The 22,607-nt window shown below is 40.7% G+C and overlaps 1 protein-coding gene across 2 annotated transcripts in view; it reads right to left on the bottom strand.

The window, feature by feature from the left end:
- Positions 1 to 22,607, bottom strand: part of ALG9 (ALG9 alpha-1,2-mannosyltransferase) — a 96,035-nt gene that overhangs the window by 69,692 nt on the left and 3,736 nt on the right. For both annotated transcript variants that reach the window (XM_059417404.1, XM_059417412.1), the window contains exons 4-8: positions 14,845 to 14,915; positions 10,293 to 10,381; positions 7,261 to 7,396; positions 1,125 to 1,212; positions 848 to 953 (exon numbers count right to left, since the gene is read on the bottom strand). In XM_059417404.1, coding sequence (XP_059273387.1) covers positions 848 to 953; positions 1,125 to 1,212; positions 7,261 to 7,396; positions 10,293 to 10,381; positions 14,845 to 14,915 — 490 coding nt within the window. The remainder of the gene's footprint in view (positions 1 to 847; positions 954 to 1,124; positions 1,213 to 7,260; positions 7,397 to 10,292; positions 10,382 to 14,844; positions 14,916 to 22,607) is intronic.

The raw sequence follows: 22,607 nt of genomic DNA, 5'->3' as shown, positions 1-22,607 counted from the left end.
CATAAAATGGCAGATCTGACCAGGAAGATCTCTAGGTCATCCCTCTGTAACTGTCACTAACTCAAATGCCCTAGGGGGGCAAATAATACAGGCTCAGGGCTAGGGGGTGGGGTGTGGAGGTAAAATGGAGTCTGCCTTCCCCAAACTAAAGGCATCCCACTCTTTTCCGCTCAACCCTAAACTGGCCAAACTACCACCCTCTCAGGCTGACTCTACCACTTGCTCTGCTTGGTCTACACATTTCCCAAACTTTCTCCCCTGAATGCAAAGGTGTTAACAACAGCTTGTTTATCTGGAGATAATGGGATTATAAATGTTTTTATTTTCCTGTTTTAGCTACCATACTGGTTTTCTAATGAGAACAGAAAAAAAGTAACTTTTCACTCAAAAAAGTAGCATCAAGAGCCATGGCATACTGAGAATACAGCAGGACTAAAAGAAATCACATTAATCAAGGGGCTCAGTCGGTTAAGTGTCCAACTCTCAGTTTCAGATCAGGTCAGGATCTCAGGATCTTGAGATCAAGTCCAGCATCAGGCTCTGCACTCAGCAAGGAGTCTAAGATTTTTCTCTCCCTCTCCTACTGCCCCTCCCCACACTCACTTGTACGCATGTGCACACACGCTCTCTCTCTCTCTCAAATCTTGAAAGAAAGAAATCACATTAATCAAGAAGAAATATTTAGTGGCTACTTATCACCACTGTGCTATATCAGAACGTCATTTACTTTTAAGATTAGCAGCAAAGAAATGCTGTATTTGAGGAAATAAAGCAACCGAGCTGAAATTTCAAAGTTCAGGCAAAGGAAGTTCTCTCTTCCTCTTCCCCAGATTCCCTAAGGCCTTACCATAAAGATCAGGTCCATGAGGAGTAAAGACATTATACAAGACGATGTTCACTGGTGCAACTACCAGCTTCCCATAGTAGTAGCTATCAATGACCACCACAGGCACCTAAGACGGAGCAGAAAATAGATACCAATTGCAGGGTTTTCTTCTGGAAACATGCTCCCAATGCTAACAGGATAAACTTCAAAATGAGAAACAGAATGAATTTCTCATATTCTCTTTCCTATCAATATGCTTTCATTACAAGTTTAAAACAAAACAAAAAATAAAACTCACCAGAAAAAGTATTAGGGCCACCAGAGACCAATGAAAGAAACTCTTCCACCTGTGTTTCATGACCAGCAAATCAAAGGCAATGGGTAAACTATTTAACAGAGAAATGAAATAGGGAATTAAATAAAACACTTAGAATGTAGACTCAAACAAGTCATTCACACATACCTCATGCTGAAAAGGGGGAAAACATGTCTCTAGCAGTTAATAGTGAGGAAAGAAAGCTGATAGAGGAGAGAACGTCTTCTCAACACTACAGTGTAACATTAAGTGAATGTTCATTCAGAGTACATTAAGTGAATGTGCCCTGGGGTCCTATACCCACCCGGCCAAATGAATGCTCATCTCTTCCATGATTTATAAAGATTTTAATAATATTACACATTTTGATTTGTCAGTTCCGCTATGTCTCTTTCCAACACCATTTGCGCTTATCCCTTTCACTCAAATTCTGCAAGCAAGTGGCATATGTATGTTGCCTTCACCATTTCTTCCTGAAGGCCTGGCTTCAAGTCCATGCAATGGACTTAAGATCAACAGGAATCTCCTCTCTGCCAGACCCAGCAACTCTTCACAACCTTCACCTCCCTTGGTCTTCCTGCAGCACTTAACACAAAGCATCTGCTTCTTCCTCTAGGTTTCCTGGCTCCTGTTCTTTCCTGGCCTCTTCCCAAGTGCTCCTTTCCAGATGTCTTTTTTGTGCCCTACCATGGTCCTGGGTCCCAGAAGCAAACTTCTACTCTTCTTTTTTTCCACACGCATTTTCTCAGTAGGTACTTGCACTCTTACATGAATAGTCACCTTCATATCCATGACCTCCAAATCTAGAACACTAGTTGGAATCTTCACCCACGCTCGAGTCACAAGGAATTCCCTCCCCACATCAACCTCTTCCAAAAGAACTTACCCAAATGTCAACTATAGGCTTTGCTCTGGACCCCTCTGCAGAACCAATGTCTCCCATCTCTGAATTCACATGGCATTACCACCTCTGTCTTTTATTTAGCAATGCCATGTGCTATCAGAAGGTATTTCTCCTGTGATATGAACTTTCACATTCTATTATCAAAATTTTGCATTATCATTTGTATTTTCATTTTTTTCCGCCCAAATATTTACATTTCTATAGCATCTTTACTTCTCCTTCGGTGAGTCATCATACTTTTAATTACTTGTTCAATGTCTGTCTTTCCTACTAAACGTAAGCTCTGGAAGTGCAGGAACCTAAGTGTCTTCTTTATCAAAGTGTCAGCAGTGCCTAACACTAAGTATTCAATAAATGACGGTCAACTAATAGCCATCCGGAAATCCCTTATCTCAGCTGAAGGTAGACCAATCAAAACGTGCCACGCAGAGGTACTTGAAGAACACACAAAGTTCATTGCCAATGGTGCAGAGTAAAAGGAACAGAGGAGCAAAAGGTTGGAGAAGTAAAAAAGGAGGGAAGATCAGGACTTTGTGGGTCATGTTAGAATCTGGACCCATAGTGCAGGGGGTTCAAACTTCTTATTTAAAGGACCTAACAGGGGGCACCTGGGTGGCTCAGTTGGTTTAGCAACTGCCTTCAGCGCAGGTCATGATCCCAGGGTCCTGGAATCGAGTCCCAAATCAGGCTCCCTGCTCAGTGGGGAGCCTGTTTCTCCCACTCCCTCTGCTGCTCTGCCTGCTTGTGCTCTCTCACTCTCTGTTAAATAAATAAAATCTTTAAAAATGAACAATTAAATAAGGGACCTAACAGTATGTATTTTAGGCTTTTAGGCTTGTATTACAGGGCACACATGGTCTCTGCTGCATATTCTGTGTGTGTGTGTGTGTCAACTGTGGGTGTGTGTATGATTTGTTAACAACCCTTTATAATGCAACAACTTCTTAGTTCTTGGGCTGTACAAAATAAGACCAAGTGGACTGGGCCCACAGGTGACAGATTGCCAGCCTCTGTGATACAGAGGAATGGCGAAGCTACTGTAGAGTTTAAAACAAAACAGGGAATGATATAGTCCTATTTGCATTTCAGGACGGTAAGTCTAGTTTGATTACGGAGAGATTTCCAGAGATCAAGCCTAGGGATGGGAAGGTCATTTAGCAGGCTGTATGGTAATCCAGGAGCAGAGGTGAAGAGGAGTAGTCAGAGTCAAGATATTCAGAAGGTACAATAAACAGGACATAGGAAAGAGAGACGAGTCACAGATAATTTTCAGGTTCCTGGTTCAGCACTGAGTAGATAGTGGTGCCATTTATTGGGATAGAAACATAGGCAAAAGAACAGATATAGACAGAAGATAATGAGCTCAGTTTTGTAAATGTTTAGCTATAGAAAAGGAGATATCTAATATATATGAGATGACTGGACCAGATTTAAGATACGGGAATCATCAAGATGACTGAAAGATAGGAGAAGAGATAGAAGAGGGCTTCACACAAAATCTTTAATATTTTGAAGATATGCAAAATAGAAGACTGACGGTGGGAAAACCAGCCTTGAAAGCAAAATTAAGAAAATTTAGAATACTTATCCTCTAGAAAACATTGAACTCTCCTTAAAATTTATCCCATAAATAAATTTCCATAAATGTATAGATATATATACAAAAATGTTCACTGAAGCATTGTACATCATAGCAAAAAAAAACAGAAAAGGGACGCCTGGGTGGCTCAGTTGGTTAAGCAGCTGCCTTCAGCTCAGGTCATGATCCCAGCATCCTGGGATTGAGTCCCACATCGGGCTCCTTGCTCCGCAGGGAGCCTGCTTCTCCCTCTGCCTCTGCCTGCCACTTTGTCTGCCTGTGCTCTCTCTCTCTCTCTGACAAATAAATAAAATCTTTAAAAAAAAAAAAAAAAAAAAAAAAAAAAAACAGAAAACTACGTATCTACCAGCAAGGCAATGGCTACATTATGGTCAGATAATGGAATGCTATGCAACCCAAAGAAGGCTCTAAGTCTACATACACAGAAGATACATAGCTTTTCCCCTGTGGCCTCTACTCTGGTGGGAGTACCCCGGCTGAGCTCCCAGACACATGCAGAGAGGACAGCTGTGGGCTTTGGACACAGGCAACCCCAGGATGACTGGAAAGTAGGACATCCTTGGCCCTCCTAAAGAGAGAAAATTAGTGGCTGGTGATCAGTCAGTACAGCATTCTCAGATGCCTTTACCTGAGTGAGAAATCTGCCTCCATCAGGACCTCAGGTGTCTGACAGCCCTATGTGATACCAAGATAGGACATTCCTGTAAATAAACTTGCAGGACATGTAGAGCTTTGCAACACTGACATTTACTGCATGTTGATGATGTACCAGAATTGTAAACTCATTCTACATATCTTAATCCTCTCAACAGGCCTACAAGAGAAAGAACACCATGGGGAAGGGGGAGAGAGACAATCTTAAAGCAGGATCCAGGCCCCTGAACATCCCGATGCTGGGCTCCATCTCAGCACCCTGGGATCACACGACCTAAGTGAAGAGTCGGACACTCAACCGACTGATCCAACCAGGTGCTCCAAAGATTTTTTTTTTTTTTTTTAAAGGTTGGGGTAGAGTAGGGTTCCCATTTTAGTTTTACATACATAGTAGTACAACTGCTAAAGTAAGGGCATAAAGACTTTATAGATACATATTATAAACAAACTGTTACATAATAATACAACACAAAAAAGCCATTCTGAGATTATTTCAACAATATATAGAGAATAATCTCCCTATATGCTAAAATAGCATTTGCTAACATTGCTGAGGGTCAACATTCCTAACCTGTTAAAAGTATCTTACTCCAAAAGGCTATGTGATACTTAATAAAGAAACCCTAGAAATGATCCTATTAAAAAAAGAGAAAAGAAGGACGCCTAGGTGGCTCAGTTGTTAAGCATCTGCCTTCGGCTCAGGTCATGATTCCAGGGTCCTGGGATGGAGCCCTGGCTTCCTGCTCAGCAGGGAGCCTGCTTCTCCCTCTCCCACTCCCCCTGCTTGTGTCCCTCTCTTGCTGTGTCTCTCTCTGTCCAATAAATAAATAACAATAAATTAAATCTTTTTTAAAAAGTAGATATATACAGTTACAGGATGATTCTATTTAAGAATTTATGATACGTATGCACATATACATGCATGTGCATTTACACACAGAAGGACAATTTCTGGAAAGATATATACAAAAGTATTAGTGACTATCTTTGAAGATTAGGCTAGGGGAAAAGAGAATTAAGAATTCTTTTTACCTCATACAAACTGGAACTTTTTTTTTTAAGATTTTATTTATTTTTCAGAGTGAGCACAGGCAGACAGAGTGATAGGCAGAGGGAGAGTCTCCCTCTGAGCAAGTCTCCCCCCTGAGCAAGGAGCCCAATGCTGGACTCGATCCCAGGACACCAGGACCATGACCTGAGCCGAAGGCAAATGCTTAACCAAGTGAGCCACCCAGGCGTCCCTGGAACTTTTTTTTATAATAAAAATATACTACTACAGTTGACTTTTGAACAACACAGGTTTAAACTGTGTGGGTTAACATACATATGGGGGTTTTTAATAAATACAGTACAGTACTGTGAATGTATCTTCTCTATTTTCATAGTAATATTTTCTTCTCTCTAGCTTACTTTATTGTAAGAATATATAATACAGGGCGCCTGGGTGGCTCAGTGGGTTAAGCCTCTGTCTTCGGCTCAGGTCATGATCTCAGGGTCCTGGGATCGAGTCCCACATCAGGCTCTCTGCTCGGCGGGAGTCTGCTTCCCCCCTCTCTCTGCCTGCCTCTCTGCCTACTTGTGATCTATCTCTCTCTGTGTCAAATAAATAGATAAAATCTTTAATGTATATATATATATAATAAATACAGCATACAAAATACATGTGACTAAGTTATTGGTAAGGCTCTGTCAACAACAGGCTATTGTCAAGTTCCTGGGGAGTCAAAGTGACATGCAGGTTTTTCAACAGCGCAGGCTATCAGTGCCCCCATGTTGTTAAAGGGGCCACTGTACTATAATGACCTTAACATCAAAGTACAATATTTTTCTGAATTACTAGAGGCAGTGCAGACTAGAGCAGAAGTTGGGGGAACAAGAAATAAGGAGTCAGAAATACTATGGCCCTTGGGAAAAGAGCTGTTGAGGCAAGAACTGGAGATCTCAGGGAAGTCTGGTTTTAGGCCTGGTGAGTGGGAAAGGCACAGCACAGAGTGGTACAGTGTGCACAACACACCAGAGGCAGGGTCAGGGAGGCCTGAGTCCAGAGGGAAAGACAGTATCTCAAGCCAACTCCACGCTGAGCACAGAGCCCAATGTTGGGCTCAGTCTCACCACTGTGAGACCACAATCTGAGCCAAAATCAGGAGTTAGTCGCTTAACCGACTGAGTCACCCAGGTGCCCCAGCAAACAGAATCTTCAAGGAAAATCACCCTCTTAGACTCTCTTTTCTCATTTATAAAGCACTAATGACTGGGGTGCCTGGGTGGCTCAGCTGATTAGGCGACTGACTCTTGATTTCGGCTCAGGTCCTGATCTCAATGTCCAGGGATCAAGCCCAGTGGGGAGTCAGCTTAGTCCTCTCCCTCTGCTCCTCCCCTGACTCATGCATACTCGCTCTCTAATACATAAGTTAAATATTTTAAAAATAATTTAAAAAATAAAGCTCCCGGGGCGCCTGGGTGGCTCAGTGGGTTAAAGCTTCTGCCTTCGGCTCAGGTCATGATCCCAGGGTCCTGGGATCAAGCCCCGCATCGGGCTCTCTGCTCAGCAGAAAGCCTGCTTCCCTTCCTCTCTCTCTGCCTGCCTCTCTGCCTACTTGTGATCTCTGTCAAATAAATAAGTAAAATCTTTTAAAAAAATAAATAAATAAATAAAAAATGAAGCTTCCATGATTGTATTTTTCCTGCAAAGCTGCTGTAAGCATAGGGATAAAGTTCATAAGGGGTTTAGCAGCAGCTAACATACAGCAGACTAACATACAGCTTAAAAATCACTATTCTTATTAGAATGAATCAACAATATGCACCAAGAGAAATATTCTTCCATTTCCCATAAGCTCTGTAAGTACAATTCATTCCTGTAACTTTAGGTCATAAGCAGAGAACACAGAGATAAGCTAACACAGAGATTTACTATGTGCCCAGGGACACAAGGAAGATGAACTGTGTTGGTCCCTTACCCAAGAGCAGCACTGAACGGCCAGCCCAAGATAGCCCCAGCGGCTACTCCAAGCACAGCAACTGAAGTCTTGTCCATATACCAGCCAGTCACGGCTACCAATGTGGTGTACATACAGAAGCTGCTAGGAAGGAATGCTGCAAAAGGAAAGGAATGGGGAACACAAAGAGGGGGAAGGGGGTTTATTAGATGTTACTAAAAATTTACCCACATTACACAATACCAATAACCAGGAACATATTTTGAGAAACAATATATTAGAATTGTACAGTGAAGTCATACCCCTTAAAAAAAAAAAAAGTGAAGTTCAATGATTTTTATTTTCTCAGTCTTTTTTTTATTATTGTTTATTTTTTATAAACATATAATGTATTTTTATCCCCAGGGGTACAGGTCTGTGAATCGCCAGGTTTACACACTTCACAGCACTCACCATAGCACATACCCTCCCCAGTGTCCATAACTCCACCCCTTCTCCCAATACCCCTCCCCCCCAGCAACCCTTTGTTTTGTGAGATTAAGAGTCACTTATGGGGGCTCCTGGGTAGCTCAGTGGGTTAAAGCCTCTGCCTTCAGCTCAGGTCATGATCCCAGGGTCCTGGGATGGAGCCCCGCATCAGGCTCTCTGCTCAGTGGGAAGCCTGCTTCCCCCCCATATCTCTGCCTGCCTCTCTGCCTACTTGTGATCTCTGTCAAATAAGTAAATAAAATCTTTAAAAAAAAAAAAAAAAGAGTCACTTATGGTTTGTCTCCCTCCCAATCCCATCTTGTTTCATTTATTCTTCTCCTATCCCCTTAACCCCCTCCATGTTGCATCTCCACTTCCTCATATCAGGGAGATCATATGATAGTTGTCTTTCTCTGACTGACTTATTTCACTAAGCATGTTACCCTCTAGTTCCATCCACATCGTCGCAAATGGCAAGATTTCATTTCTTTTGATGCCTGCATAGTATTCCATTGTATATATATACCACATCTTCTTTATCCATTCATCTGTTGATGGACATCTAGGTTCTTTCCATAGTTTGGCTATTGTGGACATTGCTGCTATAAACATTCAGGTGCATATGCCCCTTTGGATCACTACGTTTGTATCTTTATGGTAAATACCCAGTAGTGCAATTGCTGGGTCATAGGGTAGTTCGATTTTCAACATTTTGAGGAACCTCCATGCTGTTTTCCAGTCACTCTTCTTTTTTTATGGTACCAACACACCCCTAGTTAAATGATGCCAAAACACCATTCCTCTCCTGTCCTGTACCCTAAGTCCAAAACTTAGAAAATTCAAGGTTATATTTCCAGACAGGGAATATGCTGCAAGAAACTTGGAGCCATTGTTGACTATTTCTGAAGTAGTTTATCTTCTGATAGTTTTCTGAGACTGTCCTGGCACTAACCTTTACCCCCTAGGAATTCTGGGAAGCCGTCTCAAGGGCCAAATATTGGATGGCAATGCTGCTTTGCATCCTGCATTGACAGACATAGATAGTTCAGGCTGTGGAAGTGCCTTAGTTACTTCCATCTAGCATCACTCTGCTGTAGTAAACAGCTACAACAGAGGCTGAGTGCTTTCAGGGTCTCTGTAACAGTAATATGCGATCCATGTTTCTAACAACTCTATACAAAAATGCAGATCTGCCTCTCCAGGCTGCACAAGGCGACCTCGCCTAGAGCACTGAAGAAGAAACAGCGGCACAAGGCCAGTACCACAACCAGGCCATGTGATCTCCCAAACTCAGGAAAGGCTTTGGAGGCTGTGTATCAAAGGGTGCCTTGAACTTCTCTGGGCCTTCTCGTTCTTGGCTGGGATGACAAAGCTAAAGGTACTCCTGAAAACCTCCCTCTTGTAAGAATCCATTTTAGGAGTAGCAAAGTAACAAAAAAACAGGAGGTAAAAGCTTCACAGATAAATGCTCTATAATACTGAAGCTCTCTGCAAAGTTGTCAGTTACAGCCACCAATGCAGAGGACAAGTGAGCAGAGGAATTGGAGGTCTCTGCTGGCCTGGAAGGGAGAGCACGGTCTCCCGGAGCACTGTGACTCTCATAAGGTCTCTGCACAACCACATAGATTTTGATACTGTCAATGAAGTTAAATGTACACTTTTGTGCTGGATATGATTCTTGTGTATATTTTGTGGGTATACTAGATTCTGGTACACACAAACAGAAATTAAAACTGAGATAATTATATCTAATAGCTTAATTTTTCCAGAGAAGTGGAAACAGGCTACCTTTTGGCAGCAGGCCACCATGGCTCAGAGAACAGAAATGTGCAACAGCAGCACGGCTCACAAGCCACAACTCTAAGGTTGTATCCTCATTCTCTTTAAGGATACCATTTAAAAAAGAGAAAAAAAGGCCCAGAGGATGCATACCTTTATAGAACACATAGCAAATAATGGGCAGAAAGTAGAACCACAAAGAACAGGGTTTTTAGACATAAAAAAGAACAAAATAACAAAATTGTTTTTTCTTCCTCTAACAGCAAGAAAAGGCAGAAGGTGCTGATGTCTTTCAGTCTGGTTTAAAAAAAAAAAGGGCACCTGGGTGGCTCAGTGGGTTAAGCCTCTGCCTTCAACTCAGGTCATGATCTCAGGGTCTTGGGATCGAGCCCCGCATCGGGCTCTCTGCTCAGGAGGGAGCCTGCTTCCTCCTCTCTCTCTCTCCGCCTGCCTCTCTGCCTACTTGTGATCTCTGTCTGACAAATAAATAAATAAAATCTTTTTTAAAAAAATTTTTTAATACAATAATATAATAGAAAGCTCTACTACTTAGGAGTTCTCTGACTCCCAGTAACTCATTTCACTTTTCTCAATTTCCATGTCCTCATCTGCAAAAATGAGAAAGTATTGGTCTTACCCCTAACACAAAATTGCTGTAAGGACTGATGAAGATCATGCAAGAAACAGTGCTCTGCAAATTACTGATATTCTATCTAAACATAATCTATGCTGACACAAGTTCTTCCTTTCATGTAACTGTGAAAGTTCAGAGTACCTGTTATGCCCTCACCTGCCCTTTTACTTACCTGATGAGGAGCAAAACATGCCAGTGCTAAGAACCAAGAAGGCCAGCATCATTCGACTTACATGCAGCCCAAACTTCTTGCACACAGCCCTAGAAGAAAGGCAAAGACCATCAGCATAGTCAATCTTAAGGACAGACATTTCAAATCAAAGGAAAAAACATGCCCCCATCGCAGAAAACGCTCAAGACCTAAAGGCAGACACAAAACTGCTTGGACAGGTTTGTTAGCAATTCTGTGTGTAAAACAAACCCAAACATGCTTACTCTTCAAGCAGAAGAAAAACTCTAGGAGGATATGTTATCTTTTCCATGCTAAGATCATGTACACTATCAACAGGAAAACAGCACGATGCAGTGGAAAAGTAACAGGCCTCAGAGTCAGATGGGCACAGGCTCAAATCTGGGTTCCGCCACTTACTGGCAGCAGTACCCTGGTCGGGTGACAAAATCCCTGTGTCAGAATCCTCACCCGCCAAGTGAGGATAATGAGAATGCCTACTGGTCACACTTCTGTGAGGACAATGCATGGGAAAGTGTTCAGAAGACGGTCTGGAACAGAATTGCTCAATAAATAGTAGTCACAAGACAAAAAGGCGAGGAGACACACGAAGGGTTAATAAGAAGTTGTCTAAGTCCATGTTTCTCAAACCCAAGGAATGAGAGTCTTCTCTACTTCATCCTGGGAGGTTTTTAACCCCGTTAACATTCTTAGGAATGATTACCACTTCATTTAGTCCACATTTGTGCAGACATATTCCTGGGTTAACTGTCGGCTAGCTCAGGTTCCTCAGCGCATCTCAAAGCTGCTTTCTGAATTTTGCTTGCTCCTAAGTATATCATTCGTAAGTTTGTTTAGGGAGGATCTGTTAATGGCAAATTCCCTTTTTGTTTGGTTTCTCTCTCTCTCTTTTTTTTTTTTTTTTTTTTTTTTTTTTTGTCTGAAAAGCCTTACTAAGCTCCTGGTCTTAAAAAATGGCTTAACTGAGTACACAATTTTAGGATGACAATCATTTTCTCTGAGTACTCTGAAGTTTTCTTTAATCTCCTGGCTTTTGAGAAGGCTCCCGTCAATCTAACATCCCTTTGTAGCTATTCTATTAGTTCTGTCAACTTTTAAGATCTTCTTTGCCTTTGGTGTTCTACGTGGTTCACTAATTCCTTATTTATCCAGCTCAGGATATGTTGGGCTCCCTGAATCTATGAATTAGCATCTTTTTTTTCATCAATTGTGGAAATTCTTAGGTATTACTTCCCTAAATACTGTCTCTCCCCACTCTATCATCTCCTAGAATCTGACGGAATCTGTCAATACAGGTTTAACATCTTTATATTTCCCTTCTATTTCCTTTCTGTCACTCTGTACTTCATCCCTACTGAGCTCTTCAGATCAATTTTCTAGTTTGTTAGTGTCTAACCATTCAAATTAACCACTGCGTGTTAAACATCAATTCTGCTTTCATTCCTAGAAGTTCTGTGTGGTTCTTTGTCAGATCTGCTGGCTTATCTTCATAGTCTCATTCCTTATTTTTCTTTTATCTTCTTTATTGTATTGTGGACAATACAGGTAATCAGGGGGTCTACCTTAACAGGTTTTTAAAAATACGATATAGTACTGTTATCTGCACAATGTCGTATGATAGCTCTCTAGACTTATTCATCTAACAACTGAAATTTTATACCCACTGATTAGCAACTTCCCATTTCCCCCTCTACCCAGCCCAACAATCACCAACCTGTGCTTTGCTTCCACAAGTCTATTTTAGAGTCCCATAGGTGGAATCAGTGGTGGTTGTCCATCTGTAACTAGGTAGCTCACTTAGCACAACATCCTCAAGGTTCGTGTATGTTGTCACACACTGCAGGATTTCCTTCTTTTTCAAGACTGAATATTCCCTTCTAGGCATATACCCCATTTTCCCCCATTTATAGGTCAATGGACACTAAAGTTGTTGGTATTGGTCACAATAATCTTCGTTATCGTGAAAAATGTTACAAGGAACATGGAAGTGCAGATACCTCTTCAAGATCCTGTTTTAATCTTTTAGATAAATACCTAGAAGTTGATTGCTGGATCATACGGTAGTTCTATTTTTAGTTTTTTGAGGAACCTCCATACAATTTTGTACAGTGGCTATACCATTTGGCATTCCCACCAACAGGGCGCAAAGGTTCCAATCCTACATCCTTGCCAACACCGATTTGTGGTTTGGACGGGGTGGGGGTGGGGGGCTTTACAATAGCCATTCTAACAAGTATACAGTTATAGCTCACTGCAGTTTTGATTTGCATTTCCCTGAAATACAGTGACACCATGTATCTTTTCAAATACCCGCTGGCTAAGTGAACAGCATCTTTAAAGAAGTGTCTATTGAAGTTCTTAGTCCATTTTAAATCAGATTAATGGGGTTTTTTGGTATTGAGCTGTGGGAGTTCTTATATATTTTGGAATTGAACCTCTTTCCAGGTTATGGTTTGTAAATATTTCCTTCCATTCTCTAACTTCCTTTTCACTCTGGATTATTTAGGTTCTTGTTTCTTATTCATGTTTTCAAATTCCTTCTTTTTTATTTAGAAATATCAAATATGTTTATGTTCTTATTTTAGTAATTCCTAATCAACGAAGTCTTCCAGGTCAGCTTTGTTATTATTGCTGTTGGTTCTCAAGTACAACAACTTGTTCACTTCTGTACTTTGTGATTGAGATTTTTATTGTGATTTCTTGTTCACTAGAACTTTATTTGTAATAATTCTTTGACACCTGGGTTAAAGATCCATTTCTCTGGAGAAGCTTCCCCTTTTGTTTTTGCAAGATACCTATGGGCACTGCCAACCCAGAACAATTTAAATAAATTCTCAACTTGGGATTTGGGGGGATCATGTAAGGTGATGTTCATTCAGCCCTTAACCAATGTCAAGACCAATACATGGTTACAATCCTTAAAGACAGCACTAGCTTGCTTCCTTCTCTGTGCCACCCAGAGTCACGGCCAAAGAATTTCTGTGTCTGACATTTTTAACTGTTTTCTAGTGGGGATATTTTTAATAATCATTATTATAAATACCTTTAAAAGCATTATTAACACATTAGGTTGCATGTTTAAAAAGTGGCTTTTATTACTGCAACACTTAAATGCTTAATACTTCCACTAATATTCAATCAACCGATAGGTACTTGGTGAAAGACAATGTGCTGGTTCCAAGTAAGAGCAGTCAGTCCCACAACGGGAATAATTTCCTCTCACCTAAGCTCAAGGAGAAAAGGTAAATCATGATTCTGTATCTTGCAACCAAAATTTAGGCTCTACTAAATCCTACCACATGAAACACCAGTTACCCATATATTAACTTTACATGAAGATACGGAACTTAACACACCTCAGGAAGGAAAAGTGATCATTAAAAGTTTTCCCCTCCAACAGTGTTTCAAAACACCAAGTCCCACTTCTTTCCTCAACAAATTAAAAATATAATCACCATATAATCCAGCAATCCTACTTCAGGATACACATCCTAAGGACATGAAATCACTATCTCAAAGGGATAACTGTAGGCCCATGCTTACTGCTGTACTATTCGTAATAGCCAAGACACAGAAACAACCTAAATGTCCACCTATGAATGAGTAGGTAAAATGTGGTATACATGTACAGCAGAATATTATTCAGTCATAAATTTCAAAAGGAAATCCTACCACTTGCAACACACGTGGATGGACCTTGAGGGCATTATGCTAAGTGAAATGTCAGACAGTGAAAGATCAATCCTGTATCATCTCACATGTGGAATCTAAAAAAAGCCAACCTTGCTGAAATAGAATAGAATGGTGCTTCCCAGGGGCTGGGGAAGCAGAGGGAAGGGAGGAGACAGAAGATTAGGAGATGGTATACAGTTGGTATACAGATGGTATACAGTATACAGGCCAAAGCATACAAACTTCCACTTAGAAGATGAGTAAGTTCTGGTGACTATAGTTAACAATACAATATTAATGTACTTGAAAGTTGCTAATAGAGAAAATCTTAAAATGTTCTCTCCACATAGAAAGTGGGAAGTGATGGATGTGTTAACTAACCTTACTGTGGTACATCATGACCTATGCATTTATCAAATAATCATGCTGTACATCTTAAATTCACACAGTATTATTTCAATTATATGTCAATAAAGCAAGAAAAAAATTTTAAGTCCTACTTTTTTTTTTTTTTTTTTTTAAGATTTTTAAAGATTTTTTTTTAATTTATTTGACAGAGAGACACAGCCAGATAGGGCACACAAGCAGGGGGAGTTGGAGAAGGAGAAGCAGGCTTCCTGCTGAGCAGGGAGCCCAATACGGGGCTCAATCCCAGGACCCCAGGACCAGGTCCCGAGCCAAAGGCAGACTTTTAACAACTAAGCCACCAAGGCACCCCTTAAGTCCTACCTCAAATACAGTATTAGGAGCTAGGACGAAGTGTTTTCTATTTCAAACACTGCTTATGATCAGAAAAAAAATGTTATAATGGGCTTCCATCATAGCACTTTTAGCACTTTTAGAAGCAAAGTTTTATACTCACTTGTAAAAGTAAAGTTCACAGATACAGCTCACAAAAGCCAGGAGACATCGTAAAAAGTAGAAGACAAGAATCTGAAAGAAACCCAGGACAAGAAAACAGAAGTCACAGAAAACTCTTAAAGATGAAACACTTCCATTTGTCATTCATTACACTGAATTGGCATAATCCTTTTGAAAAGCAGCATGTATCAAGAACCATACATGTATTCCTACCCCTAGACCAAGTACACCTATTTCTACAAGACCAGCTCGCAGAAGTAACTCGGACTAAGCAGGGAAGGTTAGTTCTACTCATGAAAATGGTAAGTGTGGCAGTATTACATTAGGAAAAAACTGCTTAAAAAAAAAAACTACACAACATCCAATGATGGGGAAATGGTCCAATCAATTATGCATATGTATTTCATGGACTATTACAGATCTTGAAATTCACAATTACAGCAACAGTGGAAAAATTCATATAAAACTCATACAATCAATAAACATTACCTAAACAACCATAATATATTGATAATGACAGATAATTACTCAATACTAGATAAAAATACACATTATATTATTTTACACATCAGAATTATAGCTTTGGAAATCAGAAGCATAGGAGAGGACTGAAAAGAAATGTAGTGAAATGGTTAAGGTGACTGTATCAGGCTACCAGGACTTAGATGTATACTTTCCCTCCTGTCTTCCAAACACATGTAATGTGATTAATTTCATAATTAAGAACATCAACTTAGGGCGCCTGGGTGGCTCAGTGGGTTAAGCCGCTGCCTTCGGCTCAGGTCATGATCTCAGGTCCTGGGATCGAGTCCCACATCGGGCTCTCTGCTTGGCAGGGAGCCTGCTTCCTCCTCTCTCTCTGCCTGCCTCTCTGCCTACTTGTGATCTCTCTCTGTCAAATAAATAAAATAAAAAATCTTTAAAAAAAAAAAAAAAAGAACATCAACTTAAAAAACAGTAACAGGAGTTTTATTAATAGTTTTCATACTATAGTGCACTGGTATACTTTAGAATGTAAGCAGTACTTATATATATATCATGATTAAGATTACTGCATGTAACTTAGGGATACTTCACATTTTCAACACTATAAACAAAATATTCCAAAAAGAGCACAATAAATCAAAATTAAATGCCAGATTCATTCATTACTTCAATAAAAACACACTGAAAGCCTAATATACACTGAGCACTATTCTAGATGCTGCTAGAATTTCAGATAATTTTAATACAAAGTACCTACACATGTAAAGACCCCTCATCTAATTAAGTATAAAACATTTGGAAAGTTAAAAATTAGGGGTACCTGGCTGCTTCAGTCAGAAGAGCCTATGTCTCTTGGCCTTGGGGTTTAAGTTCAAGCCCCACATAGGGAGGGTGTAGAGATTACTTAAAAATAAAATCTTTAGGGCGCCTGGGTGGTTCAGTGGGTTAGGCCGCTGCCTTCAGCTCGGGTCATGATCTCAGCATCCTGGGATTGAGTCCCCCGTCAGGCTCTCTGCTCAGCAGGGAGCCTGCTTCCCTATCTCTCTCTCTCTCTCTGGCTGCCTCTCTGCCTGCTTGTGATCTCTGTCAAATTAATAAATAAAATCTTTAAAAAAAAATAAAAAATAAAAATAAAATCTTTAACTTTTTTTAAGATTTTATTTATTTGGGGGCACCTGGGTGGCTCAGTGGGTTAAGCCTCTACCTTCGGCTCAGGTCATAGTCTCAGGGTTCTAGGATCAAGCCCCGCATTGGGATCTCTGCTCAGCGGGGAGCCTGCTTCCCCTCTCTCTGCCTGCCTCTCTGCCTACTTGCGTTCTGTCAAATAAGTAAAATCTTTTTTTGTTTTTTAAAAAGATTTTATTTGACAGACACACAGCGAGAGAGGGAACACAAGCAGGGGGAGTAGGAGAGGGAGAAGCAGGCCTCCCGCTAAGCAGGAAGCCTGACACCCAGCTTGATCCCAGGACCCCAGCCGAAGGCAGACGCTTAATGACTGAGCCACCTACACACCCCATTGAAAATAAAATCTTTTAAAAAATTAAACATTAGGGGTGCCTAAGTGGGTGGCTCAGTGGGTTAAGCTGCTGCCTTCGGTTCAGGTCATGATCTCAGGGTCCTGGGATCAAGCCCCACATCGGGCTCTCTGCTCAGCCGGTAGCCTGCTTCCCTTCCTCTCTCTCTGCCCGCCTCTCTGCCTACTTGTGATCTCTCACTGTCAAATAAATAAAATATTTTAAAAAATTAAACATTAACATTAATTATGCTAAAAACTAACATTAATGTAAGAATTGTCTTTGGACCGGACAACAATGCCCCAAAACAATTAATATGCAACACATAACTAGAAATATTGGTCAGTGCAAAGGGATAAAAGAAAAAAGGAGGGATAAGGAATGGAAGAAACTAAACTATACCTACACAGATGGAAGAGAATCCAAGACCTACACCTGATACACCAGTGACACTAATGAGGAAATTTAGCGAGATTTAGATTAAGATTAAAAAAAAAATTGTATTCCTATCAGCAATGACCACCAAAAAACCCAGCAAAACAAGATTCCTTTCATAACAGAAATAAAAAAGTATGAAGAATGTAGGCATTAAGCTTCCCAAAACTTGTTAAGACTGAAATGGGTACATTTACAAATTTTATTAAAGGATACAGAAAACCTGACTAATTAGATAAATATATCATCTTAAGGATGGAATAACAAACCTATAAAAATACTGATTTTCATATTAATATAATTAAATTGGATTCCAATAAAGAAAAAAAAAGAATTTGGGGGAGGGGCAAATGTGAAAGGATTTTTTAAATACAACTTTTATTTTATTTTATTTTAAAGATTTTATTTATTTGACACAGAGAGAGAGAGAGATCACAAGTAGGCAGAGAGGGAGGGGGAGCGGGCTTCTTGCTGAGCAGAGAACCCGATGCGGGGCTCGATCCCAGGACCCTGAGATCATGACCTGAGCCAAAGGCAGAGGCTTACTCCACTAGGCCACCCAGGCGCCCCTAAAATACAACTTTTAAAATGGACAAAGTAGAAAATTTATCAACCAGATTATTAACACACACTACAAAGCCATAATAATAAAAATATGGTATTAACAATTTGACCAATGACCTAGAATAAGGAGGACATAAACAGACCCATACATGTGGGAATAAGGTGTCTGATAGATAAGGTATTACAAATCAGAAGAGAAAGGATGGATTATTTAGAGATGGTACTGAAAAATCCAGTTCACTGTATCATAAAAAATAAAGCTGCATCTTTCTACAATTTATAAAAAATAATATTCAAGGGGTGCCTGGGTGGCTCAGTCATTGAGCATCTGTCTTTAGCTCAGGTCATAATCCCAGTGTCCTGGGATCGAGCCCCATATGGGGCTCCCTGATCAGCGGGAAACCTGCTTCTCCCTCTCCAGCTCCCCTGTGCTTGTGTTCCCTCTCTCACTATCTGTCATAAATAAACAAAATCTTAAAAATGGAGATTACTTAATAAAATTCTTTAAGAATATTTGAAGGTGGGCGCCTGGGTGGCTCAGTGGGTTAAGCTGCTGCCTTCGGCTCAGGTCATAATCTCAGGGTCCTGGGATCGAGTCCCGCATCAGGCTCTCTGCTCAGCAGGGAGCCTGCTTCCTCCTCTCTCTCTCTCTCTCTGCCTGCCTCTCTGCCTACTTGTGATCTCTGTCAAATAAATAAATAAAATCTTAAAAAAAAAAAAAAGAGTATTTGAAGGTATTAAAGCCTTATATGTGACAGGTAAAATTATAAAGCTAAGAAAATACTTTTTAGGGGCGCCTGGGTGGCTCAGTGGGTTAAGCCACTGCCTTCAGCTCAGGTCATGATCTCAGAGTCCTGGGATGGAGCCCCACATCGGGCTCTCTGCTCAGCAGGGAGCCTGCTTCCTCCTCTCTCTCTCTGCCTGCCTCTCTGCCTGTCAAATAAATAAAATCTTTAAAAAAAAAAAAAAAGAAAGAAAAAGAAAATACTTTTTAAAAATATTTCTTTTTTGGGGGGTGCCTGGGTGGCTCAGTGGGTTAAAGCCTCTGCCTTCGGCTCAAGTCATGATCCCAAGGTTGTGGAATTGAGACCCACATTGGGCTCTCTGCTCAGCAGGAAGCCTGCTTTCTCCTCTCTCTCTGCCTGCCTTTCTGCTTACTTGTGATCTGTCAAATAAATGAATAAAATCTTAAAAAAATAAAATATTTCTTTTCTACAATTTGAGAGAGAGAGCAAGAGAGAGCACAAGCAGGGTAAAGGGTAGAGGGAGAAGCAGCCTTTCAGCCAAGCAGGGAGCTCAATGCAGAACTTGATCCCAGAACTCCAGGATCATGACCTGAGCCAAAGGCAGACACCCAACTGACTGAGCCACCAATGTACCCAGAAAGCTAAGAAAATACTTAAGAACATCTTTGTGAACTGTGGTAAAGAAGGATTTCTTTTAGAAAGACCCAAAACCTACCAACCATTAAGTGAAAAACTAATTGGCTTGACTTGAACAAAATTAAAGATTTCTGTTCAACAAAAGGCCCACAGACAAAACAGAGCAGTGACAGCTTAAAAAATTTCTAGTATCTAAAACCTACAAGGGGTTACCACTGAGAACTTCTACAAATCAGAGGAGAAACCCAGAAAAACCAGTTGAAAAACAGCCAAACAATGTGAATAGGTAAATCATAGAAAAGAACGAATGAATGACAAAAATGCTGCATCTCACAAGTAACCAAGGAAGGACAGTTAAAATGAGAAACATTTCACATACATGAGAACCGCAAAAATTAGCAAGTCAGAACATCAAGTGCTCAGGAGATGTGAGGTGGCTGAAATATGGAACACTGTTGCAGAAGTGTGAAGTTGGATAGCCACTCTGGGAGTAATATGGCAATAGAAATTAAGTACCCTCTACACACACACACAAACACACACACACACACACACAAACATCCCATGGAATACATCCTTCAGAGAAACCACACACACAGATCCCACTGAATATATAATTCAGAGAAACTGAAAACCAGATCCAGAGGGAGATAAAACCAAGGTATTCCTGTTTAGGGTGGCAAGAAGTTGGAAACCATCACTAGGGGTGCCAATTATTACCAGATGCTCTTTTAGCAACAATCCACCCTCTCTACTGGGCATGAGGATGCTGGGATTGGGACTCGATAACTCTAATTCCTCCTCGTCAAGTGGCTTCCTACTGGCTTCCATTGGTAAAACTTACCAGGAAGGAGACTGTATGGAAGAACAAGGGAAATCTTCATTCCTGTTCTGCTTCCTGCTCATATAGTTGATGTAAGGGAAGAGTGATAGGAGATGAAGGATTCTGCTGAACATGTCAAACTGGAAGGGACAGTGGATACCCAAGAGGACATAAAAGGCTTAAGCATTGCATATGGTCATTTCTCTACTAAGACCTCTCCTGTACACCTCTCCTCTGCTAAGTTCTAAAAACCAGAAATTAGCTATTAGGTAGGGAAGGGAAAGACAGAGTTGTATCACTTTCTAAGACGCTACCTTTCTTATCAGTCTAAAATGCATACACAATCATGTCTCTCCTCTAAAACCTCTGGATGGCTTCAGAAAGCCCTTGGGGGTATAAAAGTCTAAATGCTTACTAGAACCTACCAGGTGTTGTATAAATCTGGCCTCCTCCTACCTTTCAGTATCATAAAACCCACTCCACCACTCACGGTCTCTTCCAAGCATCAAGCTTATTTATACAACAAGGCCATACTGGCCCTCTTCCAGCCTCATGGTTTTCTTCCCTCATCCCCATCCTTCCTTTACCTAGATGACTCCTACTCACCCTCTAGTTCTCTCATCAGAGACTTCTGCTTCATGGAAGATGGATTAACCATACTTTTCCCTTTTCATCCTGCTCTGTAAAACCAACAACTCTGGACATTATAGGTGAAGTAAACCTGGGACAATTCAAGGTAGGGAGAAAGCAGCAGACTGCCTAGGGATTTTAAGACCAGAGGAAAAACATAAAGTTCCCTAGGTTTTCTTTCGCCTTCTATATTCCAGACTTAGAACTAAAGAAGTTGGCAGCTAGAAATGCAAATGAGCACAAACACCAACCAAAGCCTGGTCAATCTTGCCAAAAGGCCGAGAAAGGGGTAGCCTAACAAGACAGAAAACCTTCAGACAATAATCACTCTACTCCAGCAAAGCACTCCAGAAAGAAGGGGGGAAAAAAAAAAAAGGAGCTTAACTCACACCCATGCCATCAAAGGTCCAGTAGGAAGCCAGGGCTGTCAGTGGAGACCACTTGGATAATTCTTGACGCACTCCTGCCCACAGGAGTGAAGGCAAAGTGAGGAACCTCAACTTGTACCCCAACCTGGCAGTAACAAAGGTGGATAACACCCACCTTTCTCCTGCTAGAGTGGGATCAAGAGCAGCCAGACAAAACAGAAGGCTTCAAAAAGACCCAAAGATGCAGAGGAAGCATGCTGGGCCCATGAATAAGATCCAGAGTCTCATAATCCCACAAATGTCCACATTTCAACTGAAAATTACCTGGAGAATCTCAAACTGAATAGTTGAAAATAGTCAATCAGCAGATACTAACAAGATGAGACAAAAGTTAGAATTATCTGACGAACTTTTAAAGGAACGGTTGTAAAAATGCTTCAATGAGCAATTAAGAACACACTGGAAACACGAAATACAAAGTTCCAGTAAAGCAACAGAATATATAAAGAAAAACCAAAGGGAAATTTAAAAACTGAAAAAATATAACAATCAAGATAAAAGCTCAACAGATATACCCAAGAGCAGAATGGAAGGGACAGAGGAAATAATTCGTGAACTAGAAGATTAGAAATTGCTCAATCAACACAGAAAATATTTAAAAAATAGGGCCTCAGAGATCTGTGGGACCATAATTAAACATCTAACATTGATATCATTGTAATCTCAAAGAGAAACAGGGCAGAGATGACAAAGTATTCGAAAAAATAACAGCTAAAATCTTCCCAAATTTGGCAAAAGACATAAGCCTAAAGATTCAAGAAGTTTAGTAAATTCCAAACAGCATAAACCCATAGATATCCATGCCAAGACCCCCTACAGTCAAATTTCTAAAAGGTAATCAGGTTAGGTCTCCTTTAACTCCTAATTATCCTTTAGCACTCTGTTAAAATTAGGATCTCCTAATAGGCTGTCTTATTGCACACTGTACTTTTCGTCCATAAGACCGACTGCATTTATAATTACTTGTTCAATATTCATCTTCCCCACTAACCTATAAATTAATGAGGTCAAGGATTTGGCCACTGTTACACCCAAAGCACTCAAAGTGCCTACCAGACAAAATTTTGTCCATTAGTTTATATCCAAAGTATATTAAAAAAAAGTCTACAATTCAACACAAAGGAAAAAAAATCCAATTTAAAAAATGGGCAAAGTCGGGACACCTGGGTGGCTCAGTTGGTCAAGCAGCCAACTCTTGATTTCAGCTCGGGTTATGATCTCAGGGTCCTAGGATCAAGCCCTGCATTGGGATCCTAGCTCAGCTGTGAGTCTGCTTCAGGATTCTCTCCCCCTCTCCCTCTGCCCATCCCCCTGTGTGTGCTCTCTAAAATAAATTTTTTTATTTTTTTATTTTTTTTAAGATTTTTATTTATTTATTTGACAGAGAGAGAGATCACAAGTAGGCAGAGAGGCAGGCAGAGAGAGAGGAAGGGAAGCAGGCTCCCTGCTGAGCAGAGAGCCCGATGCCGGGCTCAATCCAAGGACCCTGGGATCATGACCCG

The sequence above is a fragment of the Mustela nigripes genome, chromosome 1 (assembly GCF_022355385.1).
Source record: "Mustela nigripes isolate SB6536 chromosome 1, MUSNIG.SB6536, whole genome shotgun sequence".
Taxonomy (NCBI): domain Eukaryota; kingdom Metazoa; phylum Chordata; class Mammalia; order Carnivora; family Mustelidae; genus Mustela; species Mustela nigripes.
This window is presented reverse-complemented; position numbering and strand designations above follow the sequence as displayed.